Source organism: Fusarium phalaenopsidis (genome assembly GCF_050370095.1).
Source record: "Fusarium phalaenopsidis strain FUZ10S chromosome Unknown contig_32304, whole genome shotgun sequence".
Taxonomy (NCBI): Eukaryota; Fungi; Ascomycota; class Sordariomycetes; order Hypocreales; family Nectriaceae; genus Fusarium; species Fusarium phalaenopsidis.
In genome coordinates, this window is record NW_028145404.1 from 1087326 (window position 1) to 1113119 (window position 25794).

A 25794-nucleotide genomic window follows, 5' to 3' on the forward strand; every position below is an offset into this window, starting at 1 on the left:
CTCTCAGGCAAGAATTGCTCTTTTGTAAGCGCTGGAGCCTGTGAAAAACATCCCATCTACCGCCTCTAAACACTTGCGCCCATACTTGTCCAGCCAGTTATCCGTTGTCGTGTCTCTTTGAGCGCGCCTGGAGGTGTGAGCGGACTGGGTCATTATCCCAGATGGCGTGTGCAGGGGTTACACTATGTCGGCATGGATGGATAGGTGGACATGGATGGGACAGCCCGTCTGCGCGCTCCCTAAGGGAAGGGCGGGAAGAGCCAGTTGCCCCAATTTCCTCTGCCCAACGTATTTTTTTTTTCTACTTCGGTTGTCTTCTACTGCTCTTTTACCAGACATGAACTGGTGGTGTCTGCTTTCTGGGGTGAGAATTACACAACGACGAAACTCAACCCAGTCCCGATCTTGTCAATGATTAGGGGGAGCAGTAGAGTTCAGGTCGGCGGTCTGTGTGAGTGAGAAGAGTGTGTGTGACGATGACATCTTGTGCCTCGTGGCAGCTCCGCATCCATTCTCTTTCAAGGAACCAGAGTGTCATTCATTCACCGGAAACTCTTCGCCCCCCTCCCCGTGCCGCCGTCATTTTTTCATTGTTCCATTGTGACTTCTTTCTCTTATCTCTTGAGACTTGAACTGTCCAAGGGGTGGTAGCCAAACCGCCGAGTCTTTATGGGAGATCTTGTTTCGGCTTGGAACATGTCTTGACCGTGTGTCGTCGTGTTGTCGACGTTGCTGATGCGTGCGTGCGTGTGAGAGTGGGAGATCCCGGTCGAGGACCCCTGCTGCGGTCGAGCAAACACCTGAGGAGGTGACAACTCTCCATGCCCGCCCTGCCCTGCCCTGCCCTGCGCAGCATTGGACGTACAGAGGAAAGGCAGAGCTACCCTACAAACTGACCTCCGAACAACCCAACGGGGCGAATCGAAGTGCATCTCTCTTTTCGATCGACGACCTTGCTCTGGCCCAACGACACACACACTCACCCAAAGAGTCATTCCCTGCTGGGCTGAGGTGATGGTCCACGAGCCACCATCACTGACAGCCCACCACCCACCACCACCACATTTCAGGATATGTACATCGAGATCCACCACCTTACATGCACCCAGACACTTTGCACCAGCAGACGTTCAGGAGCCTGGTCCAATGTGCACGCTTCGCAGCGTTCGAGTTGAGCGCATGTAAGTATGTCTTGAAGCCAGGAGCGCTTCAAACAGCAAGCCACCGCGGCTGGTTCCAAGACGTCCTGCCCTGCCTCATGAGATGCCCAACCAGACTGCTCCAGCTTCCATCGTGGAAGCGTAAATAGAAGCACTGCGCCTGCGGATCATGGATCCATTACGGTACTCTCACCTCGTACCCTCCAAGTACCCGGTACCGTGCCTGGGCCTAGGGTCGTCAGTCCATGGCTTCTCGAGGCAGGGATTAGGGGGTGGGAGGGGGAGGGGGGCGCTTTCAAAACGACAGGGACCCCGTGGATCCCTTTCTCCCTCCCCCGTCCAGCAGAGGCAGCTCTTTTTTTGCTTTGCTCTGTTCTTTTGGTGGTTCTCACACCTCTTTCTCTCCGACCTGGGTTTGAACTCGAGCCAATGACGGTGGCGCTTTGTTCGTGCTTCTTTGTGCGTTTGGAAGCGTGTCACGTTTGCGAATTTGGATAGACAAGCTGACTCCAGCAACGAAACTGTCTGACGGCTGATTCGCCTGGGTGGTCAAGTCATACTCTAGCTTGAACTGTCCTTCTCTAGACGATCCTGTCGATTTCGTTCTGGGCTGCCCCTCGAGCTCGAGGGCGCCAGATATCAGGGTCCGCCCAATAATACAGGCACTCGACCTGCCCTCATCAAACAACTCGAGGGCGAAATGAATCTGCCCAAGCCCGTCAGCCAGCGCCAGCAGCTTGCCCCCCCTTTGGAGGAGCTTGGTCAACTCTGTTCCTCTCCGCCAGGCCGTGCGCCGTACAGATCTAGTATGTTCGAATCAAACGTGACACTTTGATGTTGGGAGTATTTCGTTTCAGCTGTCGCCAACCCCAGACAGACATGACGGACATGAATGGGGTAGGGTACTGTGCAGTGCCATAGCAGACGGGCCGCCAGCAAGAGCAGCAGCAAAAAGAGGAACGCAGGCGGTCGGTATGAGACTCGAGCACACACGGATACAGTACTTCTAGCGGCCGTCCAACGACGGATGGACGCCAGCCCATGCGGCCACCGCCTCAACCTTGATCGAGAGGAGGAGGGGTCGCCACACAAACCGGCCACACTGGGCTGGAGAAGCAAGGAAGCAGGGAGGGACCCTTACTGCACTTGCACTGTAATAGAGTCCGGGCGATGCGTGGGCGAGCAATGGATCTAATGTCCTGACGGTAACACAAACGACTACCCAGCCGGGCATTGCTGTACGGTTACGTAGGTAGGTAGGTAGGTAGGCAGCTGGAGAGTGAGGCAATCAATCGTAGATGTATTTTCAACACTCGCGGCGTGTTGCGCAGGCAGTGTGTGGCGGAGGAGGACGAGGAGAAGAAGCACACCTCAAGTGAATGAGATCCATGTACTGCGTGGGTACCATTTCAGGGCTAGGCGGCCTCTAGGCTCAGGCCCAGGCGCCCTGCCGACACGCCCCGTCGTCTCTTCTGGTCTAGCGCGACTCTGCCCAGGTGCCTTATCCACACTGGAAGTCCACTCTACTTTGTTTGACCTCGATTCATTCATACCAACGAGTCTCTCCCAGCTCGTGTCAAGAGACTCGAATCCAAGGAATCAAGCAGCAACTTGAACGAGTGCGAAGTTTGGTAGATTAGATAGCAGCAGTTGCACCGATACTGCCACATTTTCTGTGCTGACAGACACTGGGCCAAACGGGGCGTCTCGTGCCTGGATTTACACGTCTGCCGCAGCAGCTTGTAGCCCAGTTGATCTCATCTTGCTTTCCTCCTCCCACGTCCACGTCCGCTGACATTCACTTTTCTCCCCCTCAACTCTTTTCACTCTATCGCTCGCTCTCCCCGCGTCAATCTCAATTATCGGGCATACACGCGAAACCCTCTCGCTTCTCGTTGGATCCATCATTATCTCGTCCACCTTTTTTGTTTGTGATCATTACCCACGGATACTTCATTTCTTGCCCCAGGAGGGAGGGACCTTTGCTTGCGACAGACACTCCACCCATCCTGCTCCAACTCGGCAGTCGCCCTGACCCTGGGCCCCAAGAATTTCCGCCTACAGGCTAGAGAGGTACGGCTACCGAGTACAGGTACAGGTACCTCAGGTAGCTCCCAGCCCAGGCAGGTTGGCTTGCTTCGACCAGGGGGCCCTGGCGCCGCCAAAATTCCACACCACACATTACCACCTTCAACCCCCAACCCAAGGCGCTTGCGACCTTTTCCACCAAAACAACACCGCTCTGGGTCGACCAGCGACTCCCCTCTTCCCCCAGACGGTTTGACGAACGACCATTTCGTCGACCATTTTTCTTCTTTTTTCGACTTCTTTTTCCTGTCGGACACGAGCAAACCGACGACGACCCTTGCGGCGAGCCGGCCCGACCCATTTTATCTTTACCAGCGAAGACGCACCGCACCTTTCACGCCTCGACACGACACGACGCTGAATCGCCCTCGCAATCCTTCCCACATCCACTGTCGCCGCTCGCTCCTCCGGACGTTTCAACACCGCTCACGCAAGGTGTTGACAGTTTTAACGATCTGCCGCCTCGCATCAACTTGCTACATACCGTTGTGTACTCCGTATCGTCCTCGCGATCGTACCGAGCCGCGAAGCTTCGACCCATCGCGAACCTGGTACTCTTGATCGAACCCGCTTCTTGGCCAAGTTCTGCTCCGACTCCGAACACGCGACACGCCTTCACATCTGGGAGTTGAAAGTGGTCGCCGCCTTGTCGAACAACTGGTTGCCTCTTTATGGACCGCCTTGCAGCCCACTAGGCAACCCGCAGCCCTTTTGACGGCCACCCGCCTCGTCACCAGACCACACTTCAAAACTTGGCCGACAGCACCTATCTGCCTTGTTCGATATTACTCATACATCGCCGCGATCTGGCTTCTGACTGTCAACGATCCACCGCCGCGACCGCTAAATTACCTTTTCATCTCGAACTATCGTACGCGAGCTGCATATACCACAAAACCTAGATTGGATCTCGCCGAATCGCTTCCACTGCGGCCATGGCGGCCAACATGCAGCACATGGCTGGGGCCGGCCAGATGATGCAGCAGCAGATGAGGAAAGGGTCTCACCCTCAGCTCCAGCAGATCGTGTACCAGAACCTGGTCCAGCACACACAACCATTTACCAGTTTATGCTGGCAGTCCAATGTCACCGTCCTTGACCGTCTTGGTAAAACCATGAACCTGTATGTCTGCCTGGATACCGTATTTGAGACGCGAGTCCGCTAACAGATACCAGCATCACCAACATTGCTCTCGCCATGAACGGTTACGATCACCTGAAGGCTGCAGAATTTGGCTGCAACTTTGAGCGCAGCGTGTTTCATGAATCCCCGACAAAGGTAAACTCGTCGCCCTGCCGACGGCAACATCTTTCCTCGGATAATGTATTGACCGATATTCTAGGAAGCTTACGAGCGGGAGATGACCAACAAGATGGTCGAGTTCTACAAGCAACGAGAGGCTAACGGAACCAACATTACGAACAAACTCAACGCCAACGCGCAGGCTCAAGCCCAAGCCCAGGCCCAGGCTCAGGCCATGATGCAAATGCAGATGGGACGCGGAATGGGACAAGGCCCTCAGCAAGGCTTCCAGCCGATGCAACACCAGCTCCAACCCGGTCAGATGCCCCAGCAACAGCAACAAATGCCGATGGGCATGAACATGGGAAGCATGGGCATGCCAAACCAAGCAGGTCGCGGGATGGGCCCGAACCAACAAATGATGGGAATGCCGGGAGGACAGAACCGACCGCAACCTTTCCCCCAAGAAATGGCGCGATTATCAGCACAAGACAAGGCCAAGGTTGCCGAGCTTGCGACAAAGATTATGAGCAATGCCACTGAAGAACAGAAGAACGCTACCCGGATGCAACTCTCAAAAGGACTCACTCCCGCACAACTTGCCGAGTTTCAAGCCCAAGGGAAGGATCCACTGATTTGGTTCTATCAAAACCATGCTTTCCAGATCCTCAAGAACAACATGGGCCGACTGCAGCAGCAACAGCAGCAGAGAGGTCAACCGCAGCAAGGCATGGGCCAGAACCCTAACAACCCTCAGGCGGTCATGATGCAGCAGCAGGCAAGCCAGAAGTCCCTTCATCAACAAGGCCAGCAGCCCCAGTCTCAACCTCAGCAACAACTCCCCCAGCAGGGGCAGCAACAAGGTCAACAACAGGGGCAGCAGCAAGGGGTGAATGGCGCGCAAGGCGGAAACGACTTTACGTCGTTCACTCCTAACATGGATAGTATCAAAGACCAGCAGATGAATGGTCTCATTGCCCAGCAAAACGGTCAGATGGTTGTACCTGCGAGCAACGGACCAAACCGCAATCCTACACCGCAGCCCATGGGCCAGAACATGCCTAACCAGCAAGGTCCAAACCAAGGTGTCCGCCCCCCTCAGCAGCAACAACAGCCCCAGCAGAATGTGAATCTCCAGCAGATGAAGATGAACCAGGCCGCTCAGTCCCAAAACCAGGCTCAAATGAAGTCGATGCAAGGCCAGGCTGGCGTTGGTGGAAACATGCAGCCTTCTCAGAGCCCTGCCATGAATACCCTCAACACTCCTGTTTCGCGACCGCCGAACGGCATGAACCCGATGGGCAACCAGGCTGGCGTCCAGTTTGGTGATCAACGGTTCAACCAGGGAGCTCAGAGACCAAACAACCAGGCCTTCCAGAACATGCTCGCCAATCTTTCACAAGAACAGCGTGCGACCATCAGCGGTTTGGCTCCGGATCAGCTCAACGAGGTGATGCAACGATGGCAGAATCGGCGACAGGAGAACATGGCAATGAACGGTGGCCAGGGCAACCCGGGGCAGATGCAGAACCGACCTCCAGGCCAGATGGGCCAGATGAACCCCAACATGGGTGGGCAAATGCCTGTCGGCATGCAACAGCCTGGCGGCCCGATGAACGGCAACCAGCCACAGATGCCAATGCGTATCCAGAACCCACAGGCGATCGCCATGATGGACACAATGGATTTGCCGCCTCAAGTTCTACAACATCTGAACCAAGTTCCTCCCGAGGTCAAGAAGTGGGGGCAACTTAAGATGTGGCTCAACCAGAACAATGTTGGTCAAAATGTTCGCAACCAGCTGGCAACTGTGCAACAGAGGCAGTTCCAGCTCATCCTCCAGAGGCGCAATAACATGATGCCACAGCAGCAGCAACAGCAACCGCAGCAGCAGCCTCAGCCCCAGCCTCAGCAACAACACCAACCCCAGCCGCAACAGCAGCAGCCTCAACCTCAACAGCAGTTGCAGCTACAGCAGCAGCAACAACAGACGAACCAGCCACAGGCACAACAGCAACCGCAGCCCGGCCAGCCTAACAATGCGAACCCTGGGATGCAAAATCCTGGTGGAGTTGGACCAAATGGTCTGCAGGGGATGCGGCAGCAGGTGGCCATGAACGTTCCACCCCAGTTGCTTCAGGCCACTGCCCAGGACCTGGCGCAAGTTCGCAGCCAAAGACCAACCCTGGCCAACATCCCTGACGAACAGCTGCGTGCGATGGTCATCCAGATGAAGAAGCATTCTTGGATGCAGCAGCAACAGTTGCGAAACCAGGCGCAAGCCCAAGCTCAAGCCCACGCACAGGCTCAGGCGGCTCGCAACCAGGCCCAGGGTCAAGGCCAGCAACCTGTTCAGAACCAGATGGGTGTTCCTCAAGCCCAGATGCAAATTCAGCAGCCCCCACAACCCACCCAGACTCCACAGCCCCAGAACATGCAGGTGCCAGACATGGGACAGAATGCTACTCCTCAGACAACCGGCCAGAGGCAGCCGAGCGCGACCCCCGAACAGACACGAGGTCCTCGACAGCAACCGGCCAACAACCGGGCCCAGCCTCCCAACCCATCACCGGCATCAGCCCCGAAGAACTTGAAGCGACCCAGCAATGACGAGAATGCCGACATTCCTGAACCTGCCAAGCCAGCACCGACCCGACCTGCGTCTCAGCCGAACCAACAACAGCAAATGCCCCAGCAGCAGCAACAACAGGGACCCAAGCAAATCCCGAACCTTGCTTCGCTTTCACCAGAACAGCGGGCCAAGTACGAGCAATTGATGAGAATGCAGATGGCGAACAGGATGGGCAACCAGGATGAGATGGAGCGCCTCAAGGCAATTGGACAAGAGGAGCAGCGGCAGGCGTTGCAGGAGCCCCTGACCGACATCCCCATGTCGCCCCAGGAGCATGCTGAGACGGCGAGCAGACTACAAAGGATTGTGCTCGACATGAATAAAATTGGCCGTGGGCTGCGCAAGTGGTATAGCGTCACTCGCGATGAGGCGCGTGCTAGGATGTTCTTCCGAACAGTAAGTTCTGAAAGCCCTTGTGTGAAGGATCGTGCTAACTTGATTCAGCGATGGCGGATCATGAAACAGTTTGCGGACGGTGAACAGATGAAGGTGCTCAAGGACACATTTAGCATTCGGTGTGCTGAGATCGACCAGGCTCGGGCGATGCTCGAGAGTATGGCTAAGGATCTCGCGGCCAGTGTCTACGCATCTCAAAAGTATGGTGAGATGCAGCGGCAGCAGCAGGCGCAACAGGCACAACAGGCACAGCAGCAGGGTACTCCTCAGGCCCAGAACGCCCGCCTTGCTCAGCAGCAACAGCCAGCGCCTCAGCAACAACAACAGCAGACACAGCAGCCGCAACAGGCACAGCAGACTCAAGGAGCTCAACCAGCTGCTTTGAATGCTGAGAATCTGCGCAGAAACTCGCAGGCTCAGGCTACCGCCCCTAAGGGTGGCAACAAGGCCGGCCAAGCAGCAGGCGCTTCGACCACGGCCCAATCCTTCGCGTTTGGCGCCTTGTCACCTCACGGCAACCCCAGCTACGGCGGAAAGCCTCCCAAGGACATGAACCTCCAGCTACCACCTGCGCGTAAGAAGCAGAAGACTACCGGGCAGACACCGCAAGGCGCGACTCCATCACCGCAAATCAGCAAGAAATCGTCGCCTGATATGCGAAGAGCGTCCGAGTCTCAGGCGCCCCCCAAGCCGGTACTTCTCTGCAAGGAGCCAGAATGCGAGCACTCGACTGTTGGCTTCCCTAATGAGCAGGCTCTCCAGAACCACATTCAAGAAGAGCACACCAAGCCGCATGAGGACCCTATGGGATTCGTGCGGGACAACCTGGCTTTGGCTCTGGGTCTGGAACCCGACGGTACTGTGAAGAAGGAGAAGCTGGAGGCGCCGCCCATGAGCATGACCAACTCCAAGCAGGGTCAGACCCCAGCTACCATGACGGCGACGCCCATGTCTGGCGATGGGATGAAACGATCGGCTAGCAGCATGGGCAAGCCCCAAGACAACAAGGTGGGCAACAAGACTGGCGCAACGCCCAAGCCGGCAGACAACAAGGTTGCTGAGAGCACTGTCAACGACCCATGGGCCGGCTCGACGATTGATCCTCAAACTCTGATGCAGAACCTGGGTCTCGAGAAGGGAATGGGAGTGGGCTTTGGCGCCACTTTCGACCCAACTCTCTACCGATCAACAACACCCAACGACACACCAGATTCGGCCAAGGAGGGCAGTGAACCAAACAGCGACATTTCGGAAGGTGTAAGCCTCGACATTGGACTTGGCTGGGCGAGCCTGGAGCCTGACATGCTTCTCAACATGAACATGGGCAACACCAGTCTGGACGGCAACGCTGAGCAGCTGGACATGAGTGCTGTGCTTGAAGAGGCGGGCCTGGACCCTTCGATGTTGATGGAGCCATCAAGACAGGCACCCGACTGGGACGAGGTTCAGGTGGACTTTTCGAAGCCTTTCCAGATGGACCCGAGCCATTACTTTATGGCAACGACGACTTCTTGAAGGGTCTTGGACAGATGTGTATGAAAAGGAAAGTGAAGAAGACACGAGGTCAATAATTGGGGATGATGAGTTTGACGGCCTCGGGCTATATACCCACCCGGCATGACGACATGTTTTCTCGGTTTTATTATTTGGCATGATTCAGCATTGTTTTGTTTTACTGTTTCTGGCATAACAGTTATGAAGGGGTGGTGGAAGTTGGCAAGGACCGAAAAGGAGTGAGGAAAGGAAGGTGGCAAAATTATGCATTGAGGATGTTTTTCCTCGAGCTAGCCTGAGGGCAGGCCAAGGCTCTGTAGGCACACACACATTGGGAGTTTTTGTGTTAGCGGATGAGGCAGATGTTTTGCGATGTTTGAGGGATTCCCTTGACGGTCGCTGTTGGAACACGTCACCGGATTGATTTGATCAAGGTTATTCTAGATGTTTTGTATTCGTTTGGTGGTGATGAAGCTCCGGGGATACATAGGCTTGGAGCAAATGATACCCAGCGTTTTGCTATCATGACAGTTTGTGCGGCTGTGATGTGCGTTTGTATGTTGCTGTTTGATGTTGGATGTAACCGTATCTGGCCAAGCACGACCGAGTGCCGAGACGGACGTAGCTCCGGGTATGAGACGAGATCCCGCTGCCGGTCCCGTTCCTGCATCCGGGCCGCTGCCCCACGAAGCACGTGCGGCTCCGGCGAGCTAGGCCGATTATGTGCTAGGTAGCAACTGGCTGGGGTTTGGTGTTGATGGTTGTTATGTAATCAGAGCTAGTCCGTATTTGGAAATAAGTCAATAAGAATAGACGGGGTTGGTATTTAACAGAAGAACGCGACCTACCGTGTCGTCGGTGGAGCCCCCTCGTTGAATGAGCCCGGGCAGCGGCCAAAGAGGCTGGGTTAGGGTTGAATAGAGGGACGTGACGGCCAGTTTTGGAGGCCCGAGATGATGGTTAATGACAGGTTGAGAGCGAATAGTTTGTGTTTGATGTAAAGAATTGGGCCTGATGGACATGGCGGCTGTTACGCATTTGTTGATGCATCATTTATTTATTTATTAGGCATTTGTTTGTTTCAGTACATGTCGTTGACCAAGGAATTGAGTGAATTAAAACGTTAGACAGTAACACGTCCCCCCCCATGTCTCGTGCCTGTCAATTTTCCCCAACTCGCGACAGCGCCGCCCGCCCCTCGTTGGAAACCTTAGCAAAATTCTTATCTTATCGCCGCCGCGTGTATGTGCCCATTCAAATACCTACACCTTACCCAGTAATCAATCTAACTCCCACTAACACACGCTCCTCACCAGACGCGACGACAATCCTCCCACTTCTTCTTTTAATTATAGTTTGACCAAGAAGATTCTTTTTTATATACCCCGTGCTTATTATCTTTTCTGGTTTGCAATGGAGACTTGTTCACCTAGCAAGCGACGCGCGCTCGCTCCCCTCGACTCCAACGCGCTGGCCCCAAAGACGCTTTTCAAGGCCCCCACGGCGAGCACTTCGAGCGGTATCAGCCCCGTTAAGATGGCCATCGAGGGGAGGAAGAGGCTTCTCGAGATGGAGAGCGCGGCGGCTGCTGGTCCCGCGGGGAAGAAGGCGTGTCTAGGACGTGACGAGGTATGTTGGCAGAGGATGTCATGACGTAAAGAGAACAAAGACATGCTAACACTGGGGTTCCGTAGGACGCGTCCGAGAGGAGCAACAGTCCTGATGTTAGTTCTGTATTCGACACGTCTGCCAACGACGCTTCGTGGGCTACAGCTGCTACTGAACACGACGCCGCTACAACAACCGTAGCTCGTACATCGACATCAGCACCCGCATCACCAGCACCCTCAAGAGGAACCCTAACGCGGCAACAAGTAAGACAAGTACGTTTTGGACAACCAACCGGCCAAACCAACTCTTATATACTAACAATGACTAGAGAGCAGAGACCCTTCGACTCCGCCTCAGCCTCGCAAACTACAAGCTCCGCACAGGTCAGACGGCCGTGCCCCTCGCCGAGCTGCAGCGTCGTCCCCTCCTCCCACGCGCCATCCACGTACGGTCCCCGACGCCGCCCCCCGCCGCGCCCGAGTCTGACATTGGGGAAAAGGACCGTCGGTCTTCGACGGACTCGCAGCGGACAGAGGTGATGCCTTCTGAAGGAGAAGAGGAGACGACAAATCAATGATTTATATTTGCTACTCCAAAAACAAAATATTGGGGAAAATGGAGTTGGGGTTGGCGGAGTTTTTGATACGGGCTGTTCCATCTCATCAGCGTGGCATGTGGGCAAAGCGAAGCGATGAAACCGGGGAGGGCATCTTTCTTCAAGAGGTGATTTTCCTCTTTGTACTGTGATGAGGGGGACATAGGGCATCACAGCATATCTATCTGGACCAAAACTCCAAGAGATATCCTACGGCGTTATAAGGGTGGGCTCATGGCATGCGTGCATCATTTTTGGGAGAGAGGGCGGAAGGGCTTCCTGCCATGATATCTGGACATGTCTGGAATCCCATGCACATAGCGGTTCAATCGCTTCAATGATTTATTCATTCATTCACTACAGTCAGTCGTAGGCCTCGTTCAACGTCTTGTGACATGATATCCAAGTCTTAATCATCGCCCTTGGTATATCCTCAACTCCATCCACACATAACCCGCCACCTCAACTCCAGTACAACTCCAGTATCTCAACCCAGTATCAACGCTTAGTCTACAAGGATCTTGGGCTCCAAAGATCCATACTTCTCAAAGAACTCCTTAAACAGCCGGATACCGTAGCCAACATCCGCGGTGCCACCCGTCTCGCGGATGCTGTGCATGCTGAGCTGCGGGTTGCCAAGGTCGAGCGTTCGCATGCCCAGCTTGGCAGCGAGACCGGGTCCGATGGTGCTTCCGCACGGCGAATCGTTGCGCACGACAAAGAGCTGAAGAGGCACACCGGCTGTGCGGGCGCACTCCTGGAGGAGCACGATGCCGGGCGAGTTGGTGGCGTAGCGCTGGTTGGCGTTGATCTTGATCACAGTACCGCCGTTCATGGCTGGCTGGTGCGACGCCTCGTATTTGCCAGCGTAGTTGGGGTGAACAGAGTGCGCCATGTCGGCCGACACGAGGAATGACCGCGACAATGTCTGCTCGTACGCCGTCGCCTCCTCACCCTCATGGTGGACAGCTTCATAGCTACCCTCACTGGCAGTGTCGCGGTTTCCGGGGAGGACCGAGAGACGGCGGATGACGGATGGCAGCAGGTTGGAGTTGGCACCCTGTGCCGAGGTCGAGCCAATCTCTTCGTGGTCAAAGCAGACGGTCAATCGGATGGTGTTGTCCTCCTCGAGAGCGTCCTCCTCCTTGACCGACTCAATAAGACCCTCGACTGAGCAGTAGGTCATGCCAAGGTTGTCGAGGCGAGGGGAAAAGATGAATTCGTCGTTGATACCGCCAATGCACGACTTCTGGGTATCATAGAGCACAAGCTCAAAGTCCACCACAGAGGCGACATCGACTCCAGCCTCGGAGGCAATGACGTCGAGAACGTTGGGGTGGTGTCGCTCCGTCATGGCCTTGAGAGGCTTAAAGTCTTCCTCCTCTGCCTGTTCCTCGCCCTCATCCTTCTTTTCCTCTTCCTTTTCCTTCTTTGCTCCCTTGTTCAGCTCGGCAGCTGCGAGACCTGTAATTGGGAAAAGTTCCGTCTCCTTGTTGGGATCGAAGTTGCTCTGCCGGTGAAGGTGAATGGCCAGGGTCGGGATTCTTAGAAAGGGCTTGTCGACCTTGATAAGCTTCTGAACAAAGTTGTCGCCTTCCTTGACCAGGACACGACCGGCGATACTGAGGTCGCGGTCAAACCACGAGGTCCAGATACCACCACCGTAGGTTTCAACGCCGACCTGGAGGAAGCCAACATTGGACTTCTTGGAAACTGGCTTGACTCGCAGGCAGGGGGAGTCGGTATGGGCGCCAACAATGGCGACGGGGTTACCGGGACGCCACTTGCGGCCGATGGTAAAGGCGACGATGGTCGAAGCGTTGCGGGTGAGGTAGTACTTGCCGCCGGGTCGGAGAGTCGAGGCCCACGAGTCACGCTCGCGGATGAGGGTGAAGCCCGCCTTCTCGAAACGAGCCGAGGCGGATCGGACAGCGTGGTAAGCTGCAAAGTAATGTTAGCAGGGACATGTTAGTGAGAGGAGGGTTGAGGAGGCTCTAACGGGTAGGCGACTCATTGACAAAGTCAACAAAGTCGAGAGCTTCTTGAGGAGGGGCCATGCTGGGCAACGAAGTCGAGAAGGATGCGACGAATGCGACTGATGGTCGTGGAGAAGATGCAATTGCGATTCCAGAGGGGAGAAGACGGCGTGATGCGATGCGGGAGAGGGAGAGCATCTGGCGGAGATGGAGGAGGAGAAAGAACGCGGGCGTCTAACAAGTTGGAGATAGGTACGTCAATCGAAGGTCGTTGGAATGGTCATGGTCGGTCAAGTCATGTGGTTGGTCAGTCAATTGAACTGGAAGGTCCAAGCTTCGGTACGTACCCGCTCACCGACCAGAGGAGGCGGGGCTTCCACTCACCCCGCGGTGGATGAGAAGCACTCATGGTGATGATCTGGATGGCCCTGCTATGACCCTGTTTCTTTCAGGATAGGTACCACTAGTATCTGAGATGATAGACGACCTCTTTAATTCCAGTCTTTATGGCTATCAACGCCTCATTGCAAGGTTGAAGAGCAAACTCTCCATGTTCCTCACCACTAACACGACAACCTCGGTTGTAAAGGATCCATCCTGCCCGGGAAAACAAGTTTGAATCATCACTACCATGAGAAAAGAAAGACAGAACGGCAGATCTGATATAAACAAAGGCTAGGCTTCAGTTATCACTTGGTAGCAACTCAAGAGTGCTCTCAAATCCCATGCCAAGCTGCACCTCACTTCCCTCCAGGCATGATGATGCTGCTTGACCGGCTGCCCCGGAAAAGATGACTGCGTTTCTAGACTGGTCATGACGACCATGTAGTGTAGTTTTGGTCTACAGGCTGAGACAAAAGTATTCGTACCACTTATCACCCGTCGCCATCCTAAGGATATCAAAAGAAGCATGGATGAAGGGTGTCCCCTAGATTTTTTTGTTTTTATGTTTTATTCCATCTATAATATCCCAACCCGAAAACTCCCTTCTAATTCCATGCTGTAAATTCCCGGTCATCAGAGACCCCCAGATATCTAACCATCCCGATGTGATGGCCCTGTCATACCCAAAGCTCAATGGTCGATATTTGCACCAGAGCTACCTGAACAATTCTATCAAAACCAAATCCAGCACAAGACAAAGAAAATCCAAATCAATGCGCTAATCTCGCTAAGACAAAGAAAATCTCATCCCTGGAGCGGTCGGCTAACTGCTCCAACACTGCAAGTATAGACAACCATCATCTTGGCAGACTCAGCAGCAGTTTGTCCTTAAAGGTTTTGGTTGTTCACAGTGCCATCGGAGCTGCCGCGGATGCTGGAGAGTGTGGCACCCTTCTCGCTCTCGGAAACGGCGTTGGTGTACTCGGGCTTGTTGAAGACGAGACCAGGGTGGCCGAAGCAGAGAGCGGTGGCAGCAAGGACAATCATGACACCCTCAAGGATGATGAAAGGGATCTCGTGCTTGATAAGATCACCATCATAACCATCCTTCAGCTCGGCAACACGGTAGATGCATCGGGTGAGGATGAGGGTGATGGAGGCCGAGAGACCGGCGAAGAAGGCCTTGAGGCGCCAGCCAAAGTTGGCGGCGCGACCAGAGCGCCAGTAGCGGAACATGTAGTCACTGAAAGCGACGATGAAGAGGAAGAGGATGATGACCTGCAGGATCAGACCGGCCATGGAGATGTCGACACCCACGTCGTTGTCGGACGAGGTGGACATGGCACCACCGGCGGCCTGGAGGACGAGGCAGACGATATCGAAGGGGATGAAGATCCAGTAGAAGAGCTGGGGCTTGAAGCGAGAGAGCTCAGGGGCGAAGAAAACGATCGTCTTGGAGAGGGTGACATAGATGGACGCGGTGTAGAATACGGGTGCGATGGTGAGGCAGACTATGATGTGTTAGTTGAAGTTTGCAAGAGGGTTTTTTTTTCTAGAGGCTCACCAATCTGAATCATGAAGGCGTTGAAAGAGAAGGGGTTGCTGTACATCATGACACGACCGACATAGCCAATAACCTCAGACAAGCAGCCCATGAGCATACCGGCCATGAAACCCCAGGCCTTCCATCGGAAGCCCAGGTAGGTATGGGCGAGACCGATAACTCCGAACAGAGCGATAAAGGTAATGTTGGCAGCCAGATCAGGTCGGTAGCCGAGGAGACTCCACTCGACCTTGCAGTTATCGAGTGTGCAGGGCGAGTCGGAGCCGAAGTAGTCCTCGGGAGGGATGGAGTAGTTGTAGTTGGGCATGTTGACGGTTTAGAGTGTTGATGTCGAGGGAGAAAGAGGGAGTGGGTGTTGGTATATATATTAGTCCTCAGCAAACGCGGGTCTGAACGAGCGGGAAGAAGATGATGAGATGAGATGTAGGGAATTAAGCTTATTGTGAAGCTCTTGGTAGTGGATTGCTGCTGCTGCTGGAGATGATATGGGAATGAGAGACGGGAATGGACGAGTTGATATAGACACGGTAGAGCCGGCAAGCAGTGCGTGGGCTGTATAAGGCTGGGGAACGGACTCGGTAAACACGGTTACCATGCCATGCCCTACGGCACTGAATGGACCTTGTGTGTGGTCCCTGTCCCAGGCCCACGGGCCCATGACGAGGCTCATACCGCTCGCATCTCGCATCTCGCACCTTGGGACGATTAAGAGCGAATGGATGGGTGTCCGCGGGGCGCGAGTGGCTGTGACCAACCAACAAGCGGGCCCTCAGCGCGGGTACAAGCCTCAACGGGTTACACTGGCCTCTAAATTAGGGCCTGTCAGCGCAGGAATGTCCCATGGGAAGCAGGGATGTGGTGGATCTGGGTCAAAGAGATGAGATGTTGTTCGAAAAAGGTTGATCTGTGCGGTCGGCATGCTCGAGATTCTAAAGATGGTGCCTAAGATCGACCCCCTGGTAATCAGCCATCTACGCCAGCTACACGCGCGGCATGCTCGAGATTCCCCGTCACATCGAGAGATTTCAGTTCAAGGCAGAAAAAGAGTAGGCGCTAATCTCGAGAGGCTTTGACGGGTGCGAGGTGCGAGTGCGAACAAGGGCCCCGCGGATCTGCCCTTTTTTTCTTTATTCCCTGCCAATGACGGCATCTTGCACAGCCCGAATGTTCCGTAGGGCAGTTTTTTTAACATTTCCAATTTTTTCATTGGTTGAACCGCCATTATCGTCGCGTCTCTGTGCTTGCGTCAGCCACGCGAGATACTTGGCCTTAACCATTTCAAGCAGGATACGGTCTTTAAGACACCACAACCAACAGCAAATAGCCGTCTTGAGGCTCCCTCAGCTGGTGGCTGATGCAATCCAGGTCCTTGTCGATCCCCTTTTTTCTCAACTTGGACAATTCATTCGAAGTCTCACATGCAGAGTGATTGTCCCATAAATGCAGTCTAATGTCCTTTCTGTCCCCAAAGTACTCTAGAAGCTGAAAGCTGTCTGACATGAAGCGCAGAGTCGGACCTAAAAGAGGTGTGTCTGTCTGACGACAGCTGCTTCGTGTCATCACATCACCACGTTTCGTCAATCTTACTCGGCCAAGCCACGCCTTGGATGAAACGCGGCCTGATTAAATCCAGCCCTAAAGGTGATCGGCCTGGCCGTTGATAGCCAACGAGGCTTTTGCACTGCCCTGTAAATCGCACTCGCTCAATCAAACGATCAACCATGCAGCATCTCCAACGGGGTAATTCTTGCTGACACCTTCAAGACTCAGGTTGCTCCGTAAGCCAGCAAAGACATGAAGCGAAGCGAGAGTGGAGCCCCTAAAGTTCTAAACACGTCAAACAGGGTTCCGAGTGCGAAAAGAGTTTTTAAGCCAAGAGTTTTTAAGCCCGACTCCGTACCGTATCTCGTTCAGCACCCCAAGTCCGTGTCCGTGTCGTTGCCCCACACTCCGCCTCCCCACCCACCCGTGCCGTCGGCCGTTATCCTTATTCTCCGGCCCGGCCGCCTCTTGAATCATAGATACTGATTGTTGCCCGACGAACATGTTTTTGTTTTTGAGGATTTTGGGTTTCTTGATTACGCAAGTGTCATCCCCGCGCAATTAATGCTACTTACATCGGCTTGGCGACTACCACGCGAACTGTCCCACTCTCATGAATGGCTGTGAGCGTACCGCCTACTCTTTCTGAATCCCGCTATTATCGCATCGACAACGTGTAACAAAGTGGCAAACGTGACACAGCAGCTTGGCGAAGGCGAAATAGTGATCTATTGCGTATCGAGACTGAAGCTTAAGGCTTCAGTGTGGCGGTTCCCTGCCGAGAGGGAGATGACTCCCGCCCGAAGGGTGGGGTCACGTGACCTGTAACGTGGTGGCCGGGCCACCACGTTACAAACACAGCGTAACACATCGCGCCAATGCCTATTATCCCGTCATGCGCATTTACACATAGGAGTGTGGGAAGGGTAAGGTAAACCTGCCCGTAAGGGGGAAAACCTCGTGCTGATAACAAAACCCCTTCTGTTGGCGGCAATAAAAACCTCCCCCGGCGGCGTAACACACTAACTAGGCAATATTTCTTAAGCCACTGCCCTTTATGGGTAAGTGGCCAACACAGCATCCATAACACAGCGTCAACACAACGATTGGTGAAGTGGGTGCCCCCAGCAGGAATCGAACCTGCAGCCTGCGAAGAGAGATCGCCCACCACTCCGCCATGGGGGCTCGAAAAGAGACTCAAGACCTACAACCCGTTGACCACCCTCATTCCACTGAATGCACCTCCTTCCTCACCATGTACAATGAACCTCACTTGGAGTGAAGACCGAGACATCGCATCGGTACCCTCCCCCACACGAGCAATCCTTGTATACGTTCTTGTTCAGCGAAAAGCAAGTCTTCCTCCCAGTGTTCCCCTCAACCCAATGTGCCCGCATGTTCTTAGGGTCGACGCAGACGTCCAGATCTCCGGTGCAGGTTGTTTTGAATTTGTGGCATCCACCTCCCTTGCCGATGTTGTATGTTTGCTGGCACTTGTCGCAGCGGTTGATGCGAATCCACGCCCGGGTTGGGGTAAGAGGCATGTCCGCGGCGGTTAAGAAGTCGATTTGGGCGTTTGATTGGGGGCAGTCACCCTGGTCGCAACCGGCCATGAGCTTGAATGTTGGTTCAGAATCTTCAGATGCAGTGATATTGAAAGGTGAAGTTATAGCGGCCTCAGCAACAGCAGCACCTTGGGCTGTCACTGTGTTGCCCAGAAGCATAGAAGCGCCAAGTAGACGAAGAAGGAGCATTGCGAAAAGTCTCGGCAAATAGCTCGTGACTCAATAGTTGTAGGTTCGACCAATGGAGAGATTAAGAAGGTGGTCTTGCTATATGAGGGAGAATTTCTATAGACCGGCTCCATGTACTTATACCCTCCTTTCCAGAGGACCCGAAAGCCTTTTGGATAGGAGTGGGGACTAAAGACTAACACGTGTATCTGGTTCAACAATTACATGTGACTGCGTTGATTTCTCTGGCAAGGACTTTTGAAAGCTTCCTCCGTATTGATATTGGGCGCGGGGTTGTTCTTATGCAAGTTGCGATGTAGCTTCCTTTTTCAGATGCCAGACTCTCCTCCGCCGCTGCTAAGCGACCTTGTTGTACAACAGTTCCACCTGATGATTTTCAAGTTGTCTGTTTCCGGATTAAAAAGGAACCTCCTTCTGCAGCAACCCCACCCCCCAGCTACTCTGACAGTTGTTCTTCTTCTACCATTTATTTCAACTAGCCACACTGTGAACCTAGGTACATGTTCCTGGGGCTGCTAGGCAAGCCCGACAGGAGCTCTCCCAACACTGGCACACCTGCCGTCGAGCCGCCAAACAGCGGTCGAAGGACGCGTTCCAGGACTGGTGGGAGGAATCCGCGCCAGTAAAGTATAGAGCCCTGGAGCTCCCAGCCAACACACGATGCCTCAGTCAGCCGTTGGGTGCTCCAACAGCCCTCGGCCGACTGGGACCACTCAAGGCCGTATATGCAGCCCACGAGGAGGATCTCTGCCGGACCTCAACCAAAGACCAATGCACGCACCACGAAACCCTGGACTCTCTGCAATATGTGTGGAGCATGGGCCAGGACAGACGCTCAAAGGCGCTTTCCGTTCCCCGATGCTAAGTGGCGACACATCGTCACCTCATGCTGGCACCACGCGTGTCATCTCACGAACCTGGCTCCAGCGAGAAAAACTCAAGGCCGGAGACGAGGATGGCACTCTATCGTGGGCTAGATAAGTGTTGAGGCGGGGGCCTATCTTGATGACCGGCAGTCGCTAGTGCTAATAAAATGATCACCGCGCCGGGTTCCTGAGCTAATTTTAGGGAGCTCGGGGCTTCCCGCTATGATCCCGGCTGTAGCATGACGGATCTCGGGCGGGAAGCCACATCATTTACCAGGCAGAGAGCGTCGATGACATTGTTTCGCACTGGTCTTCTCTACAGAAGCGCTCTGCTTTCTAGTCACAACCAATCGTGTGATCCCTGGGGCCATGTTACATTCTCATCCTGCCAAGGTCTTGGCTCCGAGAGCATACATCCTGGATTGCCGAATTAGAGCACCCTGGCCAATTGACAAGATTCCCTCAACGCCAAGCTCTTGGCGATATGCTTCTCTCAACGGCCCAGCTGTCGTGGAACAGAACAACGACATTATTCATCACGCTGCGCAGCTCGATATGGCTGACATATTGCCTAGAAGACGCCAAATCTTTTTCATAATTGCTCAAAATGTTGAACTGGAATATATGGCATTGCCCCCAGGTCCGTCTAATCTAGAACCCATGTAATACACATTTCCAATTCTCATGTAGAGTTGGAATTGTCAGCGCAGGACCAAGCCGCCGATCCTCCCGAGACCTTGTAAGAGTCCATGATACCCACGACTGACCCGTACGTACCGGCAACCATGCAAAAGGTTCCAGAGACCACAACAAAGATGCTCCAACAGACCATCAAGTGCCACCTGAGGTCTCGGTCCTTCCTGGACCAGTTGTCGTACAGCCACATGCAGCCATAGGGCTGGAAGCACATAAAGGTGCCAAGAAGGGCGCCAATGAGAGAAACGAGACCGCCAAAGACAGGGATGGCGCTTGCGATGATATAGGCGATAATAGTGATGCTGCCAGTGCAGCCCAGCCATGTTCCCCAATGCACCAGGGTGTTCGAGTTGAGGTGCTTAGAGCCACGCAAGATTCGCACAAATATGTACTTGGCAGGAACATGTGTCACGATCATGGCTGTGACGAGTAGTCCAGGAAGGGCGAAGCCGTAGCAGACCTTCTTCATGGTTGATCCAGCAGATCCCAGAGCAGGTGAGGCGACATAGGAGCCACAGTAGTAGTAGACAACAACTCCGATGGCGATGTAGGTGCCAGTCACAATTCCCTGTGCCCATAGGAGGGAGCGGGTGTAGTGCTTGGGCTCACGCATCTCGGCGGCGATGGTGAAAAACGCGGGGGTTCCTGAAAAGGCAAAGATGAGGGCCGAGATAGCAGAGATGCCATCGACGAAGCTCGGCGTGTTGGTGAGCTTGTAATCAGACACCCACACCCCTCCCTTGGGTGCGGCAGCAGGGCGATCCTGTACACCGACGGCAACAGTCACGGAAAATACTATCAACCGTTAGAAAGATATCCAAGGTTGTTTGTTGAGCGAAACAACTCACTGGCAGTCATGATGCAGACAAGTCCAATCCAGGCGAGCCAACCGATCTTACCAAGGGTTCGGATGCTAGCAAACCCAAAGGTGGCGACAGCAGCGACGGCCACAAAGACAGCAGTACAGGCGGCGTGTGTAGAGACGGCATTGAGACCGATTGAAATACCCAGCATGGCAGAGCCCGATACGAATATCCAATCTGATATCATCAGCAAGATTTTTTTTGCAATGAATCGCACGTAGGTACTCACAGAACATGAAGATGATAGCAAAGACCTCTCGGCCGATCTTGCCAAACATCATAAAGCCGGCATCGTCGAGACCATAAACTTCAGGGTGTCTCTTCTTAAATACACCAATCATATAATCAGACCAAGTAGTGATGGCAGAAATCACAACGAGGCAGATGACTCCAGGGATAACACCCAGAGCATCGAAGGTGGCCGGGATAGACAAGACACCTAGGCCGATCTGGGTCTTTGTCATGAGAGCGATGGTTGCAATCCACCCAACCTGTGTTTGAAATATTAGCCTCGACGACAATGCTGTTGGGGAGATTCGGGGTGATGCGTACATTACGGTAGTTGGGTCCATCCTCCGTGACTTCTCCAAAGACAGCATCTTCGACGTGCGAAGAGGCATAGATAGATCCGTTTTGGGAGGGGGGACTCTGGAGTCCATCCGAAAGGCCCTCGGAGTCCTGCGCGGGCTTCTTCTCCTTGAACATGGTGGGAGAATTGTGAGGGGGTGACGTGGGAGTAAATGTATAGGAGTGGCTTAAGTGAACATTTGGGAGAGACAGCAGCAACCCTGGAAAGTCTGGAACAACTGGAGACAACCTGGGGGAATTCGCCCTGGGGGAGGGACTCGTGTTTTATTCTGGGGAAAAGAGGAGCTGACGGGGTAGAGCTAGGCTGGGGAGTTGATACAAAAAGTATGGATGCTGGGGAAACAAGACCTTTTTAAGTCGTTAGGTTTTGGTGCTCAAACATTGGATGGAAAGAAGAACCCCACAAGATGGCTTCTGAATTCCCCAGACCCCACAGACCGTATGACCAAAGAGAGACGGGGTAGAGATCATGACAACCGGGGTGGTGAACTGCGCGGAGTGGATGGAGGGGGTGTAAGTGTGATGGAGTAGGTCGATTCATGCAAACCCTGCGGAACAGACTTCTTCTCGTAATGAAAATACCCCAGATGAGCGAATTCCATGGACCCCAGGGTGCCTCCATGACCTCATCGTGTCTCCAGAGTCAAGTCTCACGAGTCGGTGCCGGTCCAGGGACTCGGGAGAGGGCTTGCTGGCTTGAATGGTGGAGTATCGGATGGAGAACACTGACATAACTGGTCCCACCTTCCCTGAAGAGGATGCTCAGGGACACTTCCCCACTCTCCCCGTGCTCTCCTTCAACATTTTGCTCTTCTCGGGCGGAGAACCCGAGACCTTCAGTGGACAAGACAAGGCTGTTGAAAAGGTATAAGGATCCTATTCATTAAGTTGCTCCCACCATCTTCAAACTCTTTCTCATACACTAGCCAGGTACAGTAGATTCTGGAGTGAACCCTGCGGGGTCAAGGTTCTTTCCCGTCCCAAAGATTGGAGAAGGTGTGAGACCAGGTCAGTTTTGGAGAAAACGAGGCGTTCCTTCCTTGAGCCTCAATGAAAGACCAAACCAAGGTCTTTGGGATTCACCGAAGAACAAACCGATCCCGTGATAGGCTAGATCCTCTTTCACTTCTTTTCTTTGTCCTCTTCTCTGACTCTCACCATGTTAGCATGATGTCATCTCTCCCAATCGCCTTGGCATCGCCATTGCCACCAAAAAGAATGCGGCTACGCTAAACTCGTAAGAGACTGGCCTCGGGAAGGAACCCGAGATGGTGTCGATGTTGACCAAGAAGCCGACGTTGGAGGCTAACGCACGCACGAGCCCTTCAAATCCGGCCCTGAAACTAACCACTCAAAGAGACCCCAAGCTGACATTTCGACATTGGACCATACGCAGACCGTAAAACGGAGTTGTTGGCGACGTCGGGCGGGACTCGTCCGGAGTCCCCGGACTTTCGGTGTCTCTCTCTTTCTCCTCCCCATTGGGACAAGCTGCGCCCTAGGAATGACTTCATCACTACCAGGCTCCACAGCGTGAGACATGTCCCAACTTCGAGATCGACGTTGTTTGAAAACCCGTCTTCTCCCGGGCGAGTCTGCGTCTCAGCAGCCCAGGGGACGGTGAGCCATCTACTAGACGCAGCTACAGAAACCAAACATGAACCAATATGCGAGCAGACTCACACAGAGATCTCTTCTGGAATGTTTCTAGAACATGACGAAACGCTGACGATCACTCCTCGGGATGGGAAACCGAGAGCCGCTCATTGTCCCTTCCCTAGGCTTCCAAACAGGAGTAAGATCCTTGCGAATATGTCTCAACCGGAAACAATTCCACGTGCAGCTCTTAGACGAACAAGTGGGAGAAGGTGAACGATCCCAACTCGCCGGCATGGATATCCCAGTCCATTACGGGGTACGGAAAACAACTCGCCTAGACACCAAGTGGTTCTCGTAAGAGCTGAAAACCACATGGGCCTTATTGGAGGTACGCATTCGTGGCAAATATCGTGAGGTAAAGCAAACCTCAGAGTGGCTGGTCAGTGTGACATGGGCGAAGAGGATAGCATCCAGTGTCTATTGGAGCAATCCTCGTTCGCCCTGTTTTGTCACATGCCGTTGGGATTTTGTCGAGTCACTCGTTACTTATATGCTACATGAGACAGGCCATGGAAGTCTAGAATCGAAGCATAGGAAATCTCCCCAGACCCAAGATCTGATCCCAGAGACTCAATCTCCATATCCCCTCATTTCACCCCACGGCGGCCCCGTCCTATTACTCCATTGTGGAGGTCTAGATCCTTGTCTTTAGAGACTCAGAATCCGTTGGCCGGGCCAGTGGGCTCGTCGCCGCAGTCTCCAAGATGGCCTGAGAAAGTGGCTCCCTGTTGAGCTGACTTGGCCCTGTGAGATGGGTTCTATATATCTTGGTCGTCCAATCATTCTCTCTCTTCCCAGAGGTTACGAGTTTTTATAACGTCCCCTTCATCGTCTCCCACTCTCTAACCTCTCGCCCCAAACTTCCGATCCTTACCAGTCGACGGCATACCCGGCTCCGTTACTCCGTATCTACCCGTCGACTGGCCCCCGAGCGCTTACGACACTCTTTTTTCTGACATTTGGAAACATGTTCTTGGCTCGGGCATGAACTTTACAAACTTTTCGTTAACCGTGCGTCCGCTTGTCAGCAGAATATGTGTAAAGAGGCAGACAATTCCAAACATGATCTCTCGATGAACACTGCTCGGACAGCGCGGTTACGGCGAATGAGAACCATTAAGCAAGGCAATGACCTCTACGAGTGAAGCTATAATCACACATGCTCCAATTTTTATCCCGGTGTTGGCCGGAGCCAAGTTATGCATTAACTGTGGTGTAGTGTCGCCAGTTGCGATCTCCGGTCCAGGAAACTGACGCATGCTAACGAGTTAACCAAGGCTATTCCCATCAGAATGGCAAATGGGGAATCAGGTCCTTGTTTTCAGGCTTCGGGGTGGTTCGGAACTAAAGACATGAGTCAGAAAGAGACGCGGCACACCCGACGGAACGGTGCAGGAGGAACCTCCAATGGACACAACAGCAACACCCCCCTCCTTTGCAACGCTACGGAGCAAAACATGGCTTCGTCGGTCTGGCTATCCGAAATGAATTTTCGACGTCAACTTGAGACCCAAGTTCCTTGGGGCTTGACGGAAGGTAGAGTTTCAGGAGCTGGCATTGGGTAACGGCCCTGATAACCGTTGCTAGCAGGTTCCGCCGACCTTTCGACACTATTGGCTTCTTTTCGAAGCCATTATAATGTTCCATAGTATCTCTCCCTATCTAGATGGCCCGATGAGAGCTCTTCTCACCACGATGCTCCTGCCAGACAAGACTCTAGGACCTGAGACACCAACCAGCTGGGCAGCACGGCTCATTGGCACAGCGTACAAAAATGACACAACCATAAAGGTGCGGCATAATTATTCTGGTTACTACTATGGCTTCAATTGGTCCCTTGGTGGAATTATCTCCCAGGTTGGCAGAGAAACGAAGCACTGGCTGTGAGAACTCGACCACAATGCCTCTAGGAGCTGAGCCAACAACGTGAAAAGTGAAGTGTATTGGAATTGGATACAAGGCCTCCACCACACCAATTTTTTGCCTGACTACAACAGGTCTTCGCATCATTCCATATTATTTATCAGGTGCTGTTGTCGGTCGCTAGGTCGCCTACCCGGTACCGCAGTTCATCGAGAGCACGCGACATACAATAAAGCCCGCCAAGAGCCCATATCAGTCAAGTCGAGGCACCTCGGGGGGCAGGCCTAATAGGATGCATAAAAGGAAACTATTTTCGATATCGGAAACCGGTGGTGGGCTGAGAAAACTCCGAGTGACCGTTGAGGTCAAGAAGCAACCAGTGGCTAGCTAAACAGCCCACCATCCTTAATGACAATACATCATCGACCTTGGCTGATCACACAGTAGAGAAGAGCAAAAATTGAGTTTTCAAAGATAACCCTACCGGTGATTTAAGACGCGGGGTGGAATATCGTCAAGCGCCTCTGGGTTGGTATACACACCATCTCTGGAGAAGAGCTGCCAAGAGGGGACGATGAAGAAACGAGGCAAACAGGCAGCTCAACGAGAAAACCTATCCGGCAACACAATATCGACGCTCTGAAGAGAATAGACAGAAAGACAACATATTTATGAGTTGCCAATTGGACGACAAGCTCCTCCTTCGGTGGTGGGTTAACCCGCTAGTGTTGACAAGCCATTCCCGAGGATTTTCTTGGCTATTTTCTTACATACATGACGCGAGCAATTAAGCTTAACAGCCCTGGTGCGCCTCCGTAGA

The 25794-nt window shown here is 53.6% G+C and overlaps 5 protein-coding genes and 1 non-coding gene across 6 annotated transcripts; 2 read left to right on the plus strand and 4 right to left on the minus strand.

Moving 5' to 3' along the window:
* Positions 1 to 4183: 4183 nt before the first annotated feature.
* LRP88_09644 (uncharacterized protein) lies at positions 4184 to 9034 on the plus strand (the record flags this gene model as incomplete). Its single annotated transcript, XM_083246126.1, has 4 exons — positions 4184 to 4371; positions 4425 to 4527; positions 4592 to 7519; positions 7568 to 9034. 4 exons carry the CDS (start codon positions 4184 to 4186, stop codon positions 9032 to 9034), a joined length of 4686 nt encoding a protein of 1561 aa, XP_083097239.1.
* A 1392-nt stretch (positions 9035 to 10426) lies between these two features.
* On the plus strand, positions 10427 to 11201 carry LRP88_09645 (Whi5 domain-containing protein; the record flags this gene model as incomplete). Its single annotated transcript, XM_083246127.1, has 3 exons — positions 10427 to 10642; positions 10708 to 10896; positions 10953 to 11201. The coding sequence occupies 3 exons, from the start codon at positions 10427 to 10429 to the stop codon at positions 11199 to 11201; spliced, it is 654 nt and encodes a 217-aa protein (XP_083097240.1).
* A 523-nt stretch (positions 11202 to 11724) lies between these two features.
* On the minus strand, positions 11725 to 13276 carry LRP88_09646 (aspartyl aminopeptidase; the record flags this gene model as incomplete). The annotated part of the gene is made up of 2 exons (XM_083246128.1): positions 11725 to 13160; positions 13219 to 13276. 2 exons carry the CDS (start codon positions 13274 to 13276, stop codon positions 11725 to 11727), a joined length of 1494 nt encoding a protein of 497 aa, XP_083097241.1.
* A 1191-nt stretch (positions 13277 to 14467) lies between these two features.
* Positions 14468 to 15450, minus strand: LRP88_09647 (RTA1 like protein-domain-containing protein; the record flags this gene model as incomplete). The annotated part of the gene is made up of 2 exons (XM_083246129.1): positions 14468 to 15090; positions 15144 to 15450. The coding sequence occupies 2 exons, from the start codon at positions 15448 to 15450 to the stop codon at positions 14468 to 14470; spliced, it is 930 nt and encodes a 309-aa protein (XP_083097242.1).
* Positions 15451 to 17804: 2354 nt separating this feature from the next.
* Positions 17805 to 17870, minus strand: LRP88_09648. Its single transcript has one exon. It is a non-coding gene; the product is annotated as a tRNA-OTHER (tRNA).
* A 2117-nt stretch (positions 17871 to 19987) lies between these two features.
* Positions 19988 to 21569, minus strand: LRP88_09649 (putative amino acid transporter; the record flags this gene model as incomplete). The annotated part of the gene is made up of 4 exons (XM_083246130.1): positions 19988 to 20796; positions 20850 to 21041; positions 21094 to 21355; positions 21417 to 21569. 4 exons carry the CDS (start codon positions 21567 to 21569, stop codon positions 19988 to 19990), a joined length of 1416 nt encoding a protein of 471 aa, XP_083097243.1.
* Positions 21570 to 25794: the final 4225 nt, after the last annotated feature.